The following is a 13,631-nucleotide window of genomic DNA, read 5'->3' as shown; positions in this document are numbered from 1 at the left end:
TTGGGCCCAGCACCAGGAGGACTGTGAAGAGGTCCAGAGAAGCCAGAGGTGGAGCTGGTGCAGTGTACCACCTCACTGCATCCTGCACAAGAACCAACAATTATGGTGGGAATTGGAAATGAAGTACAGGCCCCATTCCTGAGTGACACAGGAGCAATATTTACAAGCATGGGAAAAAAAAAATATTTACTATATTTCCCAGACACTCCAACCAATCTACTTGGGGGAGATGTGCTCTGCAAATTAGGAGCCAAAATACACTGTGGGCCAACGGGAGTGTGGATAACACTCCCAGAAATGTTAGCTCGACAATAACTAGTAGTAAGCCAAGAAGATGAAATGACAGAACTGGACAAAGTATATTGGATGGAAGTCAAGGACAAAGATACATCAAAAAATATGGCAAGAATACTCAGTATGGAAACCATGGCTAAACTACATACGACCAGATTGCCGTGAAGCTAGAGGACCATGGCATTGTACCCTGAAACATGATGAAGAGGGAAAAGATGAAGAATATGCATCATAATGATAAGAACGACTAGAAGGAAGAAAATATCACATCAGCACGCACAGCATGATAATTGGACAGCAAGGAGTAGCTACATATGCTGAACTCCCTGAGCAGATTCAAGAATGGTATCAAGTTGGAGATGCAGTCTCCCACATCTCCCTGATGATCGGGCGAGGTTTTGAATCCAAAGATTTTGGGCCTAAGATGAAAGAGGCAGAAAGGGTAGTGAAGTGGAACATGACTAAAGACCCTAGAGTACATATGTCAGAAGATGGAGATTTTAAGGATAGATTAGGGGACAATCATGTTATCATGTAATCATACACAACCATGTTAGTAAGTCAGTGAACAAACATAAATTCTGGTAAGAGTAGAAGTAGAGATACAGATGGCAGATAAGGAAGAGTCAACAGAGAAAGAAGTAGACGAAGCACTAAGTCAAGTCCCAGAGTAACTGTGGACTAAACATGCAACAGACTAGTTAAGTCAGCAGGATTAGCAAAAATACAGGTTAGACCCAATGTACTATTACTTTATCGGAGACAGTATCAATTATCCAAAGAAGCGGAAGAAGGGATAGGGCCAACTATTAAAGGGTTATTAGAAGCAGGAGTTTTAATCCCCACAAAAAGTCAGTGCAACACTCCGATTTTGTCCGATCAGAAAGCCAAAATTCAGATAAATGGAGATTGGTCCACGATTTGAGACCAGTCAATCAGATAGTGGTGGCAGAGACCCCAATGGCCCCGGATCCACAAATGTTGTTATCAAATATTCCAGAGGGAACAAAATGGTATACAGTAATTGATTTATGTTCAGCATTTTTTTAGTATCCCATTGCACCCTGACTCTCAGCACTTGTTTGCATTCACATATTAAGAGCAACAAGGATATTGTGAAAATCCATCGATATTCAACCAAATACTGACCAGAGATCTGGTGAATTTACAAAAGGAGAGCATAGACGAGAAACCACTAGATAAACTCGATGGAACTCAAACAATATAAGGACAGACTAACTGTACAAATCTTTTATATGGCATGTGTGATAGGCATACTTCTGAATCTGGCAATCACAGTAAAAATTCTTACAGTTAAAATTCGTGCCTATCAGTGTATGTTGGTTTAATTGGATCCAGACTCATTCCCACTGCTGGACGAAAACAATAGTGATTCGGACTGGAACTAGTTGCGCATATATAGGACTGTAACATATTGGTGTGTGTCCCTGTTTGTCTGTATCCCCTATGTGTGTATATCTTTCATAAGTGTTGTGTACACGAGGCACCACATTACTGGTGATGGTCTTAATGCCTTAATTGTGACTGACTCCAGACTAACTACACACAAACCTTTCTGTACATATGCTTACGTAATGGGTGTTGGTATTTTGTGTCTACTGGTCTATTGCCTGTCTCTCTGTTGTCTGTAAGGCTTTGTTGCAGGCTATGTCGAACCCGTGGAGAGACAAGTCCAGTGACCCCGCACTTGTGCCCGGTTAGAGGCAAGCTCACGGAGTGTCGCTTGTCGCCTCGACGCCCCCGGTTACTGCTACACGTGCATCCTACTGGACAATGAGGTAGACCTGTCTGACTTCATCTGGGGGGACTTCGACCTGGGTGTATCACCACATTGCACCTGGCTAACATACCCTTCCCCGCCGACGGCTGACACCTGGTTCACGTTGCTTGAGGACACAAGCCCCGTGTCACTTATCCTTGCACATGCAGATTTAGTCCTCCCTGAAGGACTGTGGGTTCATTCGTGCCACGAGAATGATAAATCTCTGGACAAGGGATTGTTTTTGCAGGTACACACATATGAGGTACATCGTTCCTTTTGTGTGACCTTGACATATGGACGTGGACATGCACATGCGTATATTATTTCCCACCATGTACGGCAGGCCGCCGTACACCAGTACTGTATGTTATTCTTTTGTGTATATAAACTCTGGACATCTCACACCAAAGATGTGCATCAAGGTCTACAGGATATGCAAGGGCCACCCACTTTCATGGACTCATGGACAGGGGGTGATTCGGATGCGGTTGTTCCCATAACTCGAGCTTTCCACGCTTATCGCCACAATGACATTTGGAGATCCCTACGCATCCCCCTCGCCACAGTGGATTTAAACCATGCATCGCAATTACTATTGGTGGTGGTTGTAGGGACAGCTAGTTTTCTTATGCCCTGTAACGGTTTTTGTGTGTTTTTTGTCTGTTTATTATGTTTACCATACCTTTAGTATGTTTATGCTGTATGTTTCGGTGACCCTGGTGACACTGCTTTCACTGCCGCGCTATATATGCGGGCAGAGTGAGAATTTTCCCTCAAATCTGACTCCAAAGAGGGTTTTTCGCTCACTCCTGGCTCACCTTCTGAGAAAGAGCATGTGTGAATTGTGGACATGTGTTTTATGTATTATGGGTTTTTGTTTTCATTGTGGGGAGTAATATTCTGTTTTATGTTATTGTGTTTATGTTTTATGTATTATGGGTTTTTTTTGTTTTCGTTGTGGGGGAATGTTGTAAGTTGTTGTAAGTTGGGGTAGAGGTCGTCGTGATTAGATAGATATATGGGTTAGTGGAAATGACAAGGTAGTCCAGAACACTGCAACATAAGTTTGGTGAGACTTTACAGTCTCACAGGGGGGAACAAACTTCTTTATTGTGGTCAATCAGCCAACAAATTATAATTTGCCAAATTCAAAGTAACAAATTGCCAACTTAGAAGTAACAAATTGCCAAATTCAAAGTAACAAATGAAAACCCCCAAAAAGAGCATGTCATGCAAAATCAATCAAGAAAAACAAGAACTCTCATGACGTCCTTGCAAAAATAAAAACCACCCACCTTGACCCGCGGACACGGGCATGCGCCCGCGTGCGCGCGCCCCCACACGCACACACACACCTTCGCCCCCGAAGAACCAAAAAAGAAAAACTCAAATATCTTCTCAATATATACCCTGGCGCTCCTAGGAGCCCAGGTGCCATATCACCTTATTTACCGGAATCATCTCCTAAATACACTGACCCAATTTCCCCTTATTTCCCATTACCTTTCACCCATATGCCCATTTATGGATTTTCCTCCCCTTATTTTTCATGACCTCAGACTAAACATCTGGGCCTTCTTCAGTCTGCACAACAAGTTTATGAGCACCACATGCCCATATATGGATTTTCCTCCCTTTAGTTCTCAGGGCCTAGGTCTGTGGACCATGGTGTTCTTCATTTTCCATAACAATTTATGAGCTAAGGTCTGGGAACAATGGTATTTTCCCTTCTACATAACAAGTTGTTATTACAAATGTGCTCAGACTGACTAGGCCTAACAGCCCCGAATCTGGTTGCAATAAACATATTTGGCCTACAACATCACCTACATATGTCTTATGACAGCAATTGTAATATTTTGCAAGGCCTAATACTTTACTTTGGTTATAGTATTGTAAGGAATAATATTTTAATTATTTCTACTAAGATTTTTTTCCAACAAGGCCATGATGTACTGAGAACATAAACTAATAAAAAGGAAGGATGAAAAAAAATGATGAATCTGTGAGTTGACATGTTGAAGCCATGAGATAAACAATATGGACAGGATTAGTATCCATACCGATATAACTACCTATAGGATGAGGGAAGAGAGAGAGAGAGAGAGGAGAGAGAGAAGAAAAAGGAGAGAGGAGAAAAGGAAAGAGAGAGAGAGAGAGGAGGAGAGAGAGAGAGGGGGAGAGAGGAGAAAAGGAGAGAGAAGGAGAGAGAGGAGGAAAAGGAAAGAGAGAGAGAGAGAGAGAGAGAGAGAGGGGGAGAGAGAAGAAAAGGAGCGAGAAAGAGGGAGAGGGAAAGAGAGGAGAGAGAGAGAAGAGAGAGAGAGGAGAAAAGGAGAGAGGAGAAAAGGAAAAGAGAGAGAGAGAGAGAGGGAGATAGAGAAGGAGAGAGAGAGGGGGAGAGACGGAGAAAAGGAAAGAGAGAGCGAGGGAGAGAGAGAGGGGGGAGAGAGAAGAAAAGGAGAGAGACGGAGAGAGGGAGAGATGAAGAAAGAGAGAGAGAGGGAAAGAGAGAGAAAAGGAGAGAGAGAGAGAGAGAGAGAGAGAGAGAGAGAGAGAGAAGGAGAGAGAGGGAGGGAGAGAGGAGAAAAGAAAGAGGGAGAGAGAGGGAGAGAGATAAGAAGGAGAGAGAAGGAGGGAGAGAAAGGTAGAGAGAGAAAAGAGAGAGAGAAGAGGAGAGAGAGAGGAGAGAGAAGAAGGGAGGGAGAAAAGGAAAGAGAGAGAAGAAAGAAAGAGAGATAGAGAGAGGAGAGAAAAGGAAGAGAAAAGATAGAGAGAGAAGGAGAAAGAGAGAGGATAAAAGAATTATAATATACGAAGTATCTATAATAATTTTTAATATAAAAGTATCTGATTAATATAGATATCTGGGGGATTTTTATAAAACAGATCTATATATAGAAGAGAGCTATTATTTATTAAAATTACTCATCTAAGTATATATATAGGGTAGAGAAGTCCCTAATTAAACTTCCGTATCTCTATTTCTTCTCTTATCCCCTTCTCTCTCTCTCTCTCTCTCTCTCTCTCTCTCTCTCTCTCTCTCTCTCTCTCTCTCTCTCCCTCCCCCCCCCACACTGTGTTTATCTGTGTTTCATGGTCTACTCAGCCCCAGAGTCTGTATTCCTGTAGGTGGTGTGAGGTCATTGCAGGTGAACTGTGTTTAGATGACACTTACTTTCCCCCATTCTTTTACAGCAATGTACTCAAACCAGAAAATAAACATTTTTTATGAGAAACGGATATAAAGATCATCTTAAAATGTTTACCCGCTGTGACCTCTGCTGTGACCTCTGCTGTGACCTCTGCTGTGACCTCTGCTGTGACCTCTGCTGTGAGCTCTTCAACATTTTCATCCCCCAGATACAGTATAAGTGAACAACAGGAAGTGGTCTGGGTGAATGTGTAATATAACTGTGTGTGTGTGTGTGTGTGTGTGTGTGTGTGTGTGTGTGTGTGTGTGTGTGTGTGTGTGTGTGTGTGTGTGTTTGTGTGTGTGTGTGTAAATATTACTGGGTTTTAATATGAGAAGAGAGAAAAGCAGATTAGAAGCAGCGGTGCCTTGTGTGCTAATGACCAGAAGGAGAAGGTCGTGAGCTCAAATGGAAGGTCTGCCTGACAGCCACTGCTGGGACTCTTAACTTCACAGTTTGTAATGAATTTTTTCTTCACTTGGATGTCATCTTGGAATACGATCAAGAAATTAAGAATCGTAATGACTGTGATTTAACATAGAGGTCATGATGTACTGAGAACATAAACTAATAAAAAGGAAGGATGAAAAAAACGATGAATCTGTGAGTTGACATGTTGAAGCCATGAGATAAACAATATGGACAGGATTAGTATCCATATATTAATTAAAGTATATTGTGGCAATGAGATAATATGAGATATGAGATATGAGATATGTTATGGCCCATAGTATTTAAAACAATCCACTGAAGAGGATATACTGAGGTAATGAGATAATACAGTGAGGCAACAAAATAATAATATTGAAGCCACAAAATAATATAGAAATGATGAGATAATACAATGAGGCCAATATGGGAAATCTAAGATATTATAAGGCCATAAGGTATTATATTCAGGCTACAAGATAATATATCGAAACAAGACTATAATATATTGAGGACACAAGATAATATGCTGAGTTAATTTACTGAGGCAATAAAATAATATATTGTGAGATAATTATGAGACAATACATTGAAGTCACTAATGACTTCACTGAGGCCATGAGATATTATATTAATGGCACAAGGTAATATATCAAGGCCGCACGGTGATCATGAATCTAATAAAATAATATATTAAGGCCACAAAGTATTTAATTGTGGCTACAACTTTGGTATCTTGTGAATCATCATACTTTATCTATTCTTGACACAGGGCCTCCAGAAAATCTCCATTCGATTTGAGAATTCGCTTGCCAGCATTAGCTGAAGCAATGGTTGCTGCTAATAATGAAGTCCTCCTGCTGAGTTTTTTAGTTTTATGGCACTGGAATCGGTTGTACCTCGACTCGTGAGCAAAGTGTAGACGCCGGAATCACACGTGTCTCAGTGCTGGAAGAACTGAAGTGCTCTCACCTGTGACATTTCCTCTGTATGACCGCTTCACTGCTCCATGCTCATAAATAACTTTTTCGTGCAAGATAGTTGCAGCACCTTGTGCTCATTTGACCGTCAACAAGACCATGCTTTCTTGGTTGATTCTTTCATTCATTCATTTTCTACCACTTATCTGAACTACCTCGGCGTCATCGGGCATCGAGGCAGGACACACCCTGGACGGAGTGCCAACCCATCGCAGGGCACACACACACTCTCATTCACTCACACACTCACACACTATGGACAATTTTTTCCAGAGATGCCAATCAACCTACCATGCATGTCTTTGGACCGGGGGAGGAAACCGGAGTACCCGGAGGAAACCCCCGAGGCACGGGGAGAACATGCAAACTCCACACACACAAGGCGGAGACGGGAATCGAACATGCTAACCACTAAGGCTTGGGTTCCTGTTGTCACAATGGTCCAATTTGATTTGAGTTCTCTGTGACATGCAACACAAATTCAGTGTTTCATTATCCAAAAATACATCTTGATGAATTCTACATAAAGGTGTGGACACAACCAGACGACCTGCGGGTTTCAGTACAAACTGAAGGAAGTAAAACTCATTAGTCAGAATTAAAATTTTCCGATGAATTCAACACCCAGATTTCATGCTTATAACATTCACATTAAGCCTGCTCTAACAGGACGGCGTGTAATTAAGTGTTTTGTTGTTTTTCTTTGAATCCAAATCCAGTCTTAACACATTGACATTCAATTAAATCAGCGTTCTGTCGACTTTAGAATACCTTCATTTGTTTGCTGCACAAAGTGATTTTACAACATTAACATAAAAAAAGACATGGCGATAAAAAAGAAAACCTGGTAACACAGACATGAGGAGTAAATAGGAAACATGAACAAACTCTAACACGACAAAATGAGATTCAACAACAACAACAACGGAACAAAACAGAAAGCAAATCAGGATCGAACAAAAACACTTTGGAGAGGAAATGATAAAATGATTGGATAATTACGTGACGGTAATAAATGCACGAGCGATTAAAACGTGACACAGAGGAAGTTTGTGCCGCTTGCTTGTTAATGTAGTTAATGAGATATTCATGAATTCATGCATAGATAAACCTTGAATAGAGATCACTGACGATATCAGACAGGGAAAAGAAAATAAGGTTTATAGAAACAACAAAAATAAATGAAGAGGACTGAGGAGAGTGAAGCCGTTCGGAAAACTTTCTCTGACAAAATTCCACTGAAGCCTACACATGGAGGACATCCAAAGTGCACAACAGACTCACAAACAAATTAGTCTCTTAACTTGTTGCAGAAAAACTGAAAGAAAAAAGGTTTGACTTAAATATCTGGCTTATTAGTTAACCTTACAAACAATCAGATTCAGCATATTTATTACAGAATTATTATTATTATTTTTATTATTCATTTTACCGGACGTTTCTACCAACAGAACTAACTGTCCAAGCCGGCGTGGTTCTAGGGGCGGGGCCACAGGGGCCCCGGCCCCTGCTGAAACTGGAGGATTTTTCACAACGATCAAAGATGTAATTCCACCCCCAAACAATTGGTGGCACTCAAGCGTTTGAAAAAGGAATGACTGCTGAAATGTATTTGCACCGTACTGAATAAATTATTTTGTGTTCTTGAATGTACCCTGTATTGGCCCCTGAATGTAAAATGTGGCCCCTTAATGGCCCCTATTACAGAAAATTCCTAGAACCGCCACTGGACCAAGCTGACTTTATTTATTTATTTATTTATTTATTTATTTATTTATTTATTTATTTATTTGGTTGGTTGGTTGGTTGGTTGGTTGGTTGGTTGTTAATTAGTTAATTACTCTTTAATTACTCTTTAATTAACTTTTTTTTCTTTTTTTTGTTTGGATTAAACCTATTCCATTCAAGTGAACAGTCAATGTAGCTGATAATGATTACAACTTAATAAAAAATCGAATAAATTTATTACTGGTGCATTGTGATGTCCAGCACTGTAACAACCCATTGGCGATCCCACTAGAGCCTCTTTGGGAACCGATGCTCTAGACAGACTATCGTGCCCCAGCTGGTCATCCTTCTTATGATTCTGAAATGTGTGTGTAGGAATTGGCACAATGACCAAACTGGATAGAACATGGGGAGGGTGGGAGTGATGTTGCTCTGATGAATAAGAGTGACTCATATGACACAGCCTTAAGCAATCAGACAGATTAATACATTCTGACAGACTTTGGAACGGTACAGTGTGTTGGTGTGGGAGAGATGGCCTACTCTCTCTCTCTCTCTCTCTCTCTCTCTCTCTCTCTCTCTCTCTCTCTCTCTCCTGTCAGTCACTACAAAGCAAGCCAATCACGTGCTTGAATCTCTAAACTCGTGTATGCTGAAGAGGATATACGTCGCTTACGTTACCCTGTGATGCAACATAAGCAGCAGTTTTAAAAAAAAAGATGCTTTTTGTGTTTCGGAATAACAATGCACACATCTAATGACTTAACACAACCTCGAACAACTGCTAAACATTGTAACAGCTGAACATGATCCACATCTAGTAATAAGTGTGAAAGGCAACATTCCCAGTAATGTCCCAGGTCCATATAAACAAAACGCACGGGTGAATATTAGAGGGAATCGCAACCTGTTAATTCTCTCGGAGATGGACTACAGTGCATCAACTGATCCTCTGTCTGTCCTTCAAACCATTGCATGATTAAACACACACACACACACACACACACACACACACACATATATATATATATATATATATATATATATATATATATATATATATATATATATAGTTTAAGCATTAAAGGTTGTCAAATAAATATAGTTTAGCAGTATCGTGTGGGCGTGGTTTGCAAAATAAACTTGCTGTCGAGTGGGCGTGGTTTGTAAAATAAATAAATAAATAAATAAATAAATAAATAAATAAATAAATAAATAAATGGGCGTGGCTTGTGAGCTAAGAAACAAACAGTCGCCTTATTACTTTTAAGGATTTTTTTTTTGTTTTTGTTTCTCTCTCAGTGTACTCAGCTTCGTGTAGCATGTTTGAAAATCCTGAACAATTAAGAAGGGGAAAAAAGTTAAATATGTTGAAGAGTGTAAATAAAAAATCTCGGCATACAGACAGACACACAGGAGCGCGCATTAGTATGCGACTGGAGAAGCGCACGAGCAGAAGCAGAGCGCGAGGCGAGACGAGACGCGCACGAGAGAAACCGGGGACATTCGGTATTTCCAGCACGCGATCCTTTGCGACTTACCTTCAGGCAGCAGCGCCAGCAGCACAGCAGTGAAGATTGAGATCGCGCGGCTCATGTTTACGAGTTTAGACCCGTGTGTCGCTCCTCGAGCACCGTGATGCAATTCAGCAGGTTGTCCTTGTGTTTGTTTGTTTGTTTGTTTGTTTTTTCTTCTTCTAGAGAGAGAGAGACGCATAAAGCGCACAGCACGCGCTCTTCCTTTGCTCTTGTTGACTACAGATGTTCCAGAAAAAAAAAATAATAATAATGTCACGAGATGCGAATTTTTAAACGGTTTCTTGTCTCCTTGTTTCTCGTGCCCTTTTTTCTTTTTTCCCCCCTCTGCTTCTTTGCTCCAAAGTGACCCCTTGAATTAAAAAAAAAGCAGCACGTAAATATCCCTCACGCAGAAAGCATCCCTGCACGCGCACACGACCGGACCGGACGAAGTGAAAATTTAAGGATGATCGAGACGCGCGCGCACTCACTGGTGTATCTCCCCACTGTCCGGAGTCTCTCTCACGGAATGCGGCGCGAGCGACTCGGAGGATCAGCGCGACACTACGCGCATAGTTAGCGCGAGGCAGGGACTAGAGTGGAGCCCGCACGGTGCTCTGATTGGCAGCTCGAGGAGAAAAAGCGGTCGGCCGGTTCAAAGCGGAGGCGTGGCTCATGGGAGGCGAGGTGGCCAATCACAAGGCGAGAGGGGCGGGGTTAAGAACGGAGCGAGAACAGAATATTAAAGTGATTTATAGGGAAAGTGTGCAGGTACTGCGGTATTCCTCCTCTTCCTCCTCCTCCTCCTCCTCCTCCTCGTGACAGTGCGTACAGCAGAAACACCGTACACACATGACATGAGGGATGTGGTAGCCTAGTGTTTAAGGTGTTGGGTTACCAATGGAAAGGTTGTGAGTTCAAATCCCAAATCCACCAGAATGCCACTGTTGGGCCCCTGAGCAGGGCCCCTGAGAAAGGACCTTATCCCTAAATGGTTCAGTTGTATAAAATGAGACGAAAATGTAAGCCACTCCAGATAAGAGCTTCCGCTAAATGGTGGAAATGTAAATGTAGAATTGCATAAACAAATTAAATAAAATATGTCATTTAGACATAGCATTGATCAGATACCCACTGTTAGAGACCCACTGCTTCAGATCTATTCAGATATTGATAAATAACAGACAATCAGACAATAACAATCATTGCAACAAGATTTTAAAAAATCTGCATATCATTTATTTATTTATTTATTTATTTATTTATTTATTTATTTATTTATTTACAATATAGATGCCACCTTTTCATTTCCGATACAAATTAAAACCCTGAATTAAAACAATTGACATCGTCTCAAAGCAGCTTTACAGAACATAAACATAACACAAAAGGTTAATATAAAGAATAATATAAAGATTAATATAATACAAAAATTCAAGATTAATATTAGATACATTTAAGTATGTTTCTATTTACACTAAGTATTCGAAAGATACAGGGAAAATAATCAAACATAACTTAGGCAAAACCGCAGGGTTTTTTATTCAGTCAAGATTTTATTTCCTATATCATTCTCATTGCAAATATAATAAAAGTCAACAGTGAACAGAGTTTTGTGAGATGGAGTAATTGTGAGATGGAGTGAGTTAAAGCTGAATCTGAATAATAAATGAGGACTTGTAAGGGTGCGTGGTAGCTTAGTGGTTAAGGTGTAGGTCTACTGATCGTCAGGTTGTGAGTTCCATCCCAGGTCTGCCAAGCTGCCACTGTTAGGCCCCTGAGCAAGGCCCTTAACCTTCAGTTGCTCAGTCATATAAAAAATAAGATAATGGATGAGTATGACTTACCCATAAGAGTCATCCCTGTTTTGGTCTCAGCCGAGTCACTTACAGTACAACTAATAATTTAAAGGACACCAAATGTGAAGCTTTATGTTCCCACTTTTAACGATTTCGACATTTACACCCATAATGCCCTTGTATTTCATCAGAACTACTCCCCCATGGCATGTTCTTCAAAATATCCAGGATGTGAGACATAACCCACATGACTACGTGTCGCTATGTCCTCACAAGGTCAAGCGCTCAGGATGGACGGAGCTCTAGCAGGGCCCAGCCGTCTGCTGCTTCGGACAGACCGATGACACCGCAAATGAGACGAGGGAAATCTCACGAATGTCAATTAGCCAAAGTCTGAATGACACGTATCATGCTCACACAGATGCTCAGCTCAGTAGATAAAAGCCGCCATGTTTTAATAGCACTTCAGAGACGTGCTTTCAGAGAACAATGGAGAATACTATGTGCATTAATTACGTTTGATTTACTGCTCAGCCCATTGAAAAGCAATTAATCAGCGAAGCATCACTGAGTATTGCATATGCATTGCTCGGGGTTGAGCCTTTCTTTTATTGAACACATTGTAAAATTTTTCATTGTAGCGCAACACAAAACGAAGTCGAATTTAAAGTGTAAATAATTGAAACTGTACTCAGCAGACTGCTTCTTTTCATTTGGTTTGGTTTTAAAAATGTCTACCTAGTGGAGTTCTTGGAGTGTTGAGGTTTATAAGGATTATAAGTTATTATTAATAAGACATAACTTTTTGATGTAAAAAAAAAAGCTGTTTTGTTCCTTTTTCTACAGTAACGGGTCAGAAGTGGATTAGATTTCTCTCCATGTCCAAAATATATGTATGTATATATATAGTACTGTGCAGGTGTGAAAAAATGCTGTAAACAAACAAAGAAGGCTTTCAAAATTATAAGTCATTCATCTTCTACCGCTTATCCGAACTTCCTGGGTCACGGGGAGCCTGTGCCTATCTCAGGCGTCATCTGGCATCGAGGCAGGATACACCCTGGTCGGAGTGCCAACCCATCACAGGGCACACACACACTCTCATTCACTCACACACTCACACACTAAGGACAATTTTCCAGAGATGCCAATCAACCTACCATGCATGTCTTTGGACCGGCGGAGGAAACCGGAGTACCCGGAGGAAACCCCCGAGGCACGGGGAGAACATGCAAAATCCACACACACAAGGTGGAGGCGGGAATCGAACCCCGACCCTGGAGGTGTGAGGCAAACGAGGTGGCTAACCACTAAGCCACCGTGCCCCCCTGAAAATGGAAGTGTTAAACATTTATTTTCATAAATGTAAATGAACAAAATGCAGTGAATGAACAAAAGAGAAATCTAAATCAAATCAATATTCAGTGTGACCAGCGTTTGCCTTCAAAACAGCAGCAATTCTTCCTAGGTACACTTGCACACGGTTCTTGAAGGAACTCGGCCGGTAGGTCGTTCCAGACATCTTGGAGAACTAACCACAGATCTTCTGTGGATGTCGGCTTTCTCACCGAGTCGGCTTTCTCATCCTTCTGTCTCTTCATGTAATGCCAGACACACTCGATGATGATGAGATCAGGGCTCTGTGGGGGCCGTGTCATCACTTCATGCTGGTTTGAAGGCAAAAGGTAGTAACACCAAATATTAATTTGATTTAAATTTTATTTTTTTTTACTCACTTGTAAATTCTGTCACTTGTAAGTTGACAGAAATAAACACTAATTTTTTATATTTCTGAAAGCATTCTTCGTTTACAGCATTTTTTCACACCTGCCTAAAACTTGCACAGTACTGTATATATAATTGTTTCAATTATTATAGTTTTTTGGTGTAGACAAAGAATGTTTCGTATA

The 13,631-nt window shown here is 41.0% G+C and overlaps 1 protein-coding gene across 1 annotated transcript in view; it reads right to left on the bottom strand.

The window, feature by feature from the left end:
* The window catches only part of iglon5 (IgLON family member 5), a 156,141-nt gene extending 145,598 nt beyond the window's left edge, over positions 1-10,543 (bottom strand). Inside the window, exon 1 of the mRNA XM_027153830.2 lies at positions 9,947-10,543. Within this exon, the coding sequence (XP_027009631.2) occupies positions 9,947-10,121 (175 nt within the window). The 5' untranslated portion in view covers positions 10,122-10,543. The remainder of the gene's footprint in view (positions 1-9,946) is intronic.
* Between the last annotated feature and the right edge of the window lie 3,088 nt (positions 10,544-13,631).

This window comes from Tachysurus fulvidraco, chromosome 25 (genome assembly GCF_022655615.1).
Source record: "Tachysurus fulvidraco isolate hzauxx_2018 chromosome 25, HZAU_PFXX_2.0, whole genome shotgun sequence".
Classification (NCBI taxonomy): domain Eukaryota; kingdom Metazoa; phylum Chordata; class Actinopteri; order Siluriformes; family Bagridae; genus Tachysurus; species Tachysurus fulvidraco.
Note: the sequence above shows the minus strand (reverse complement) of the source record. Positions and strands in the feature narration are given on the sequence as shown.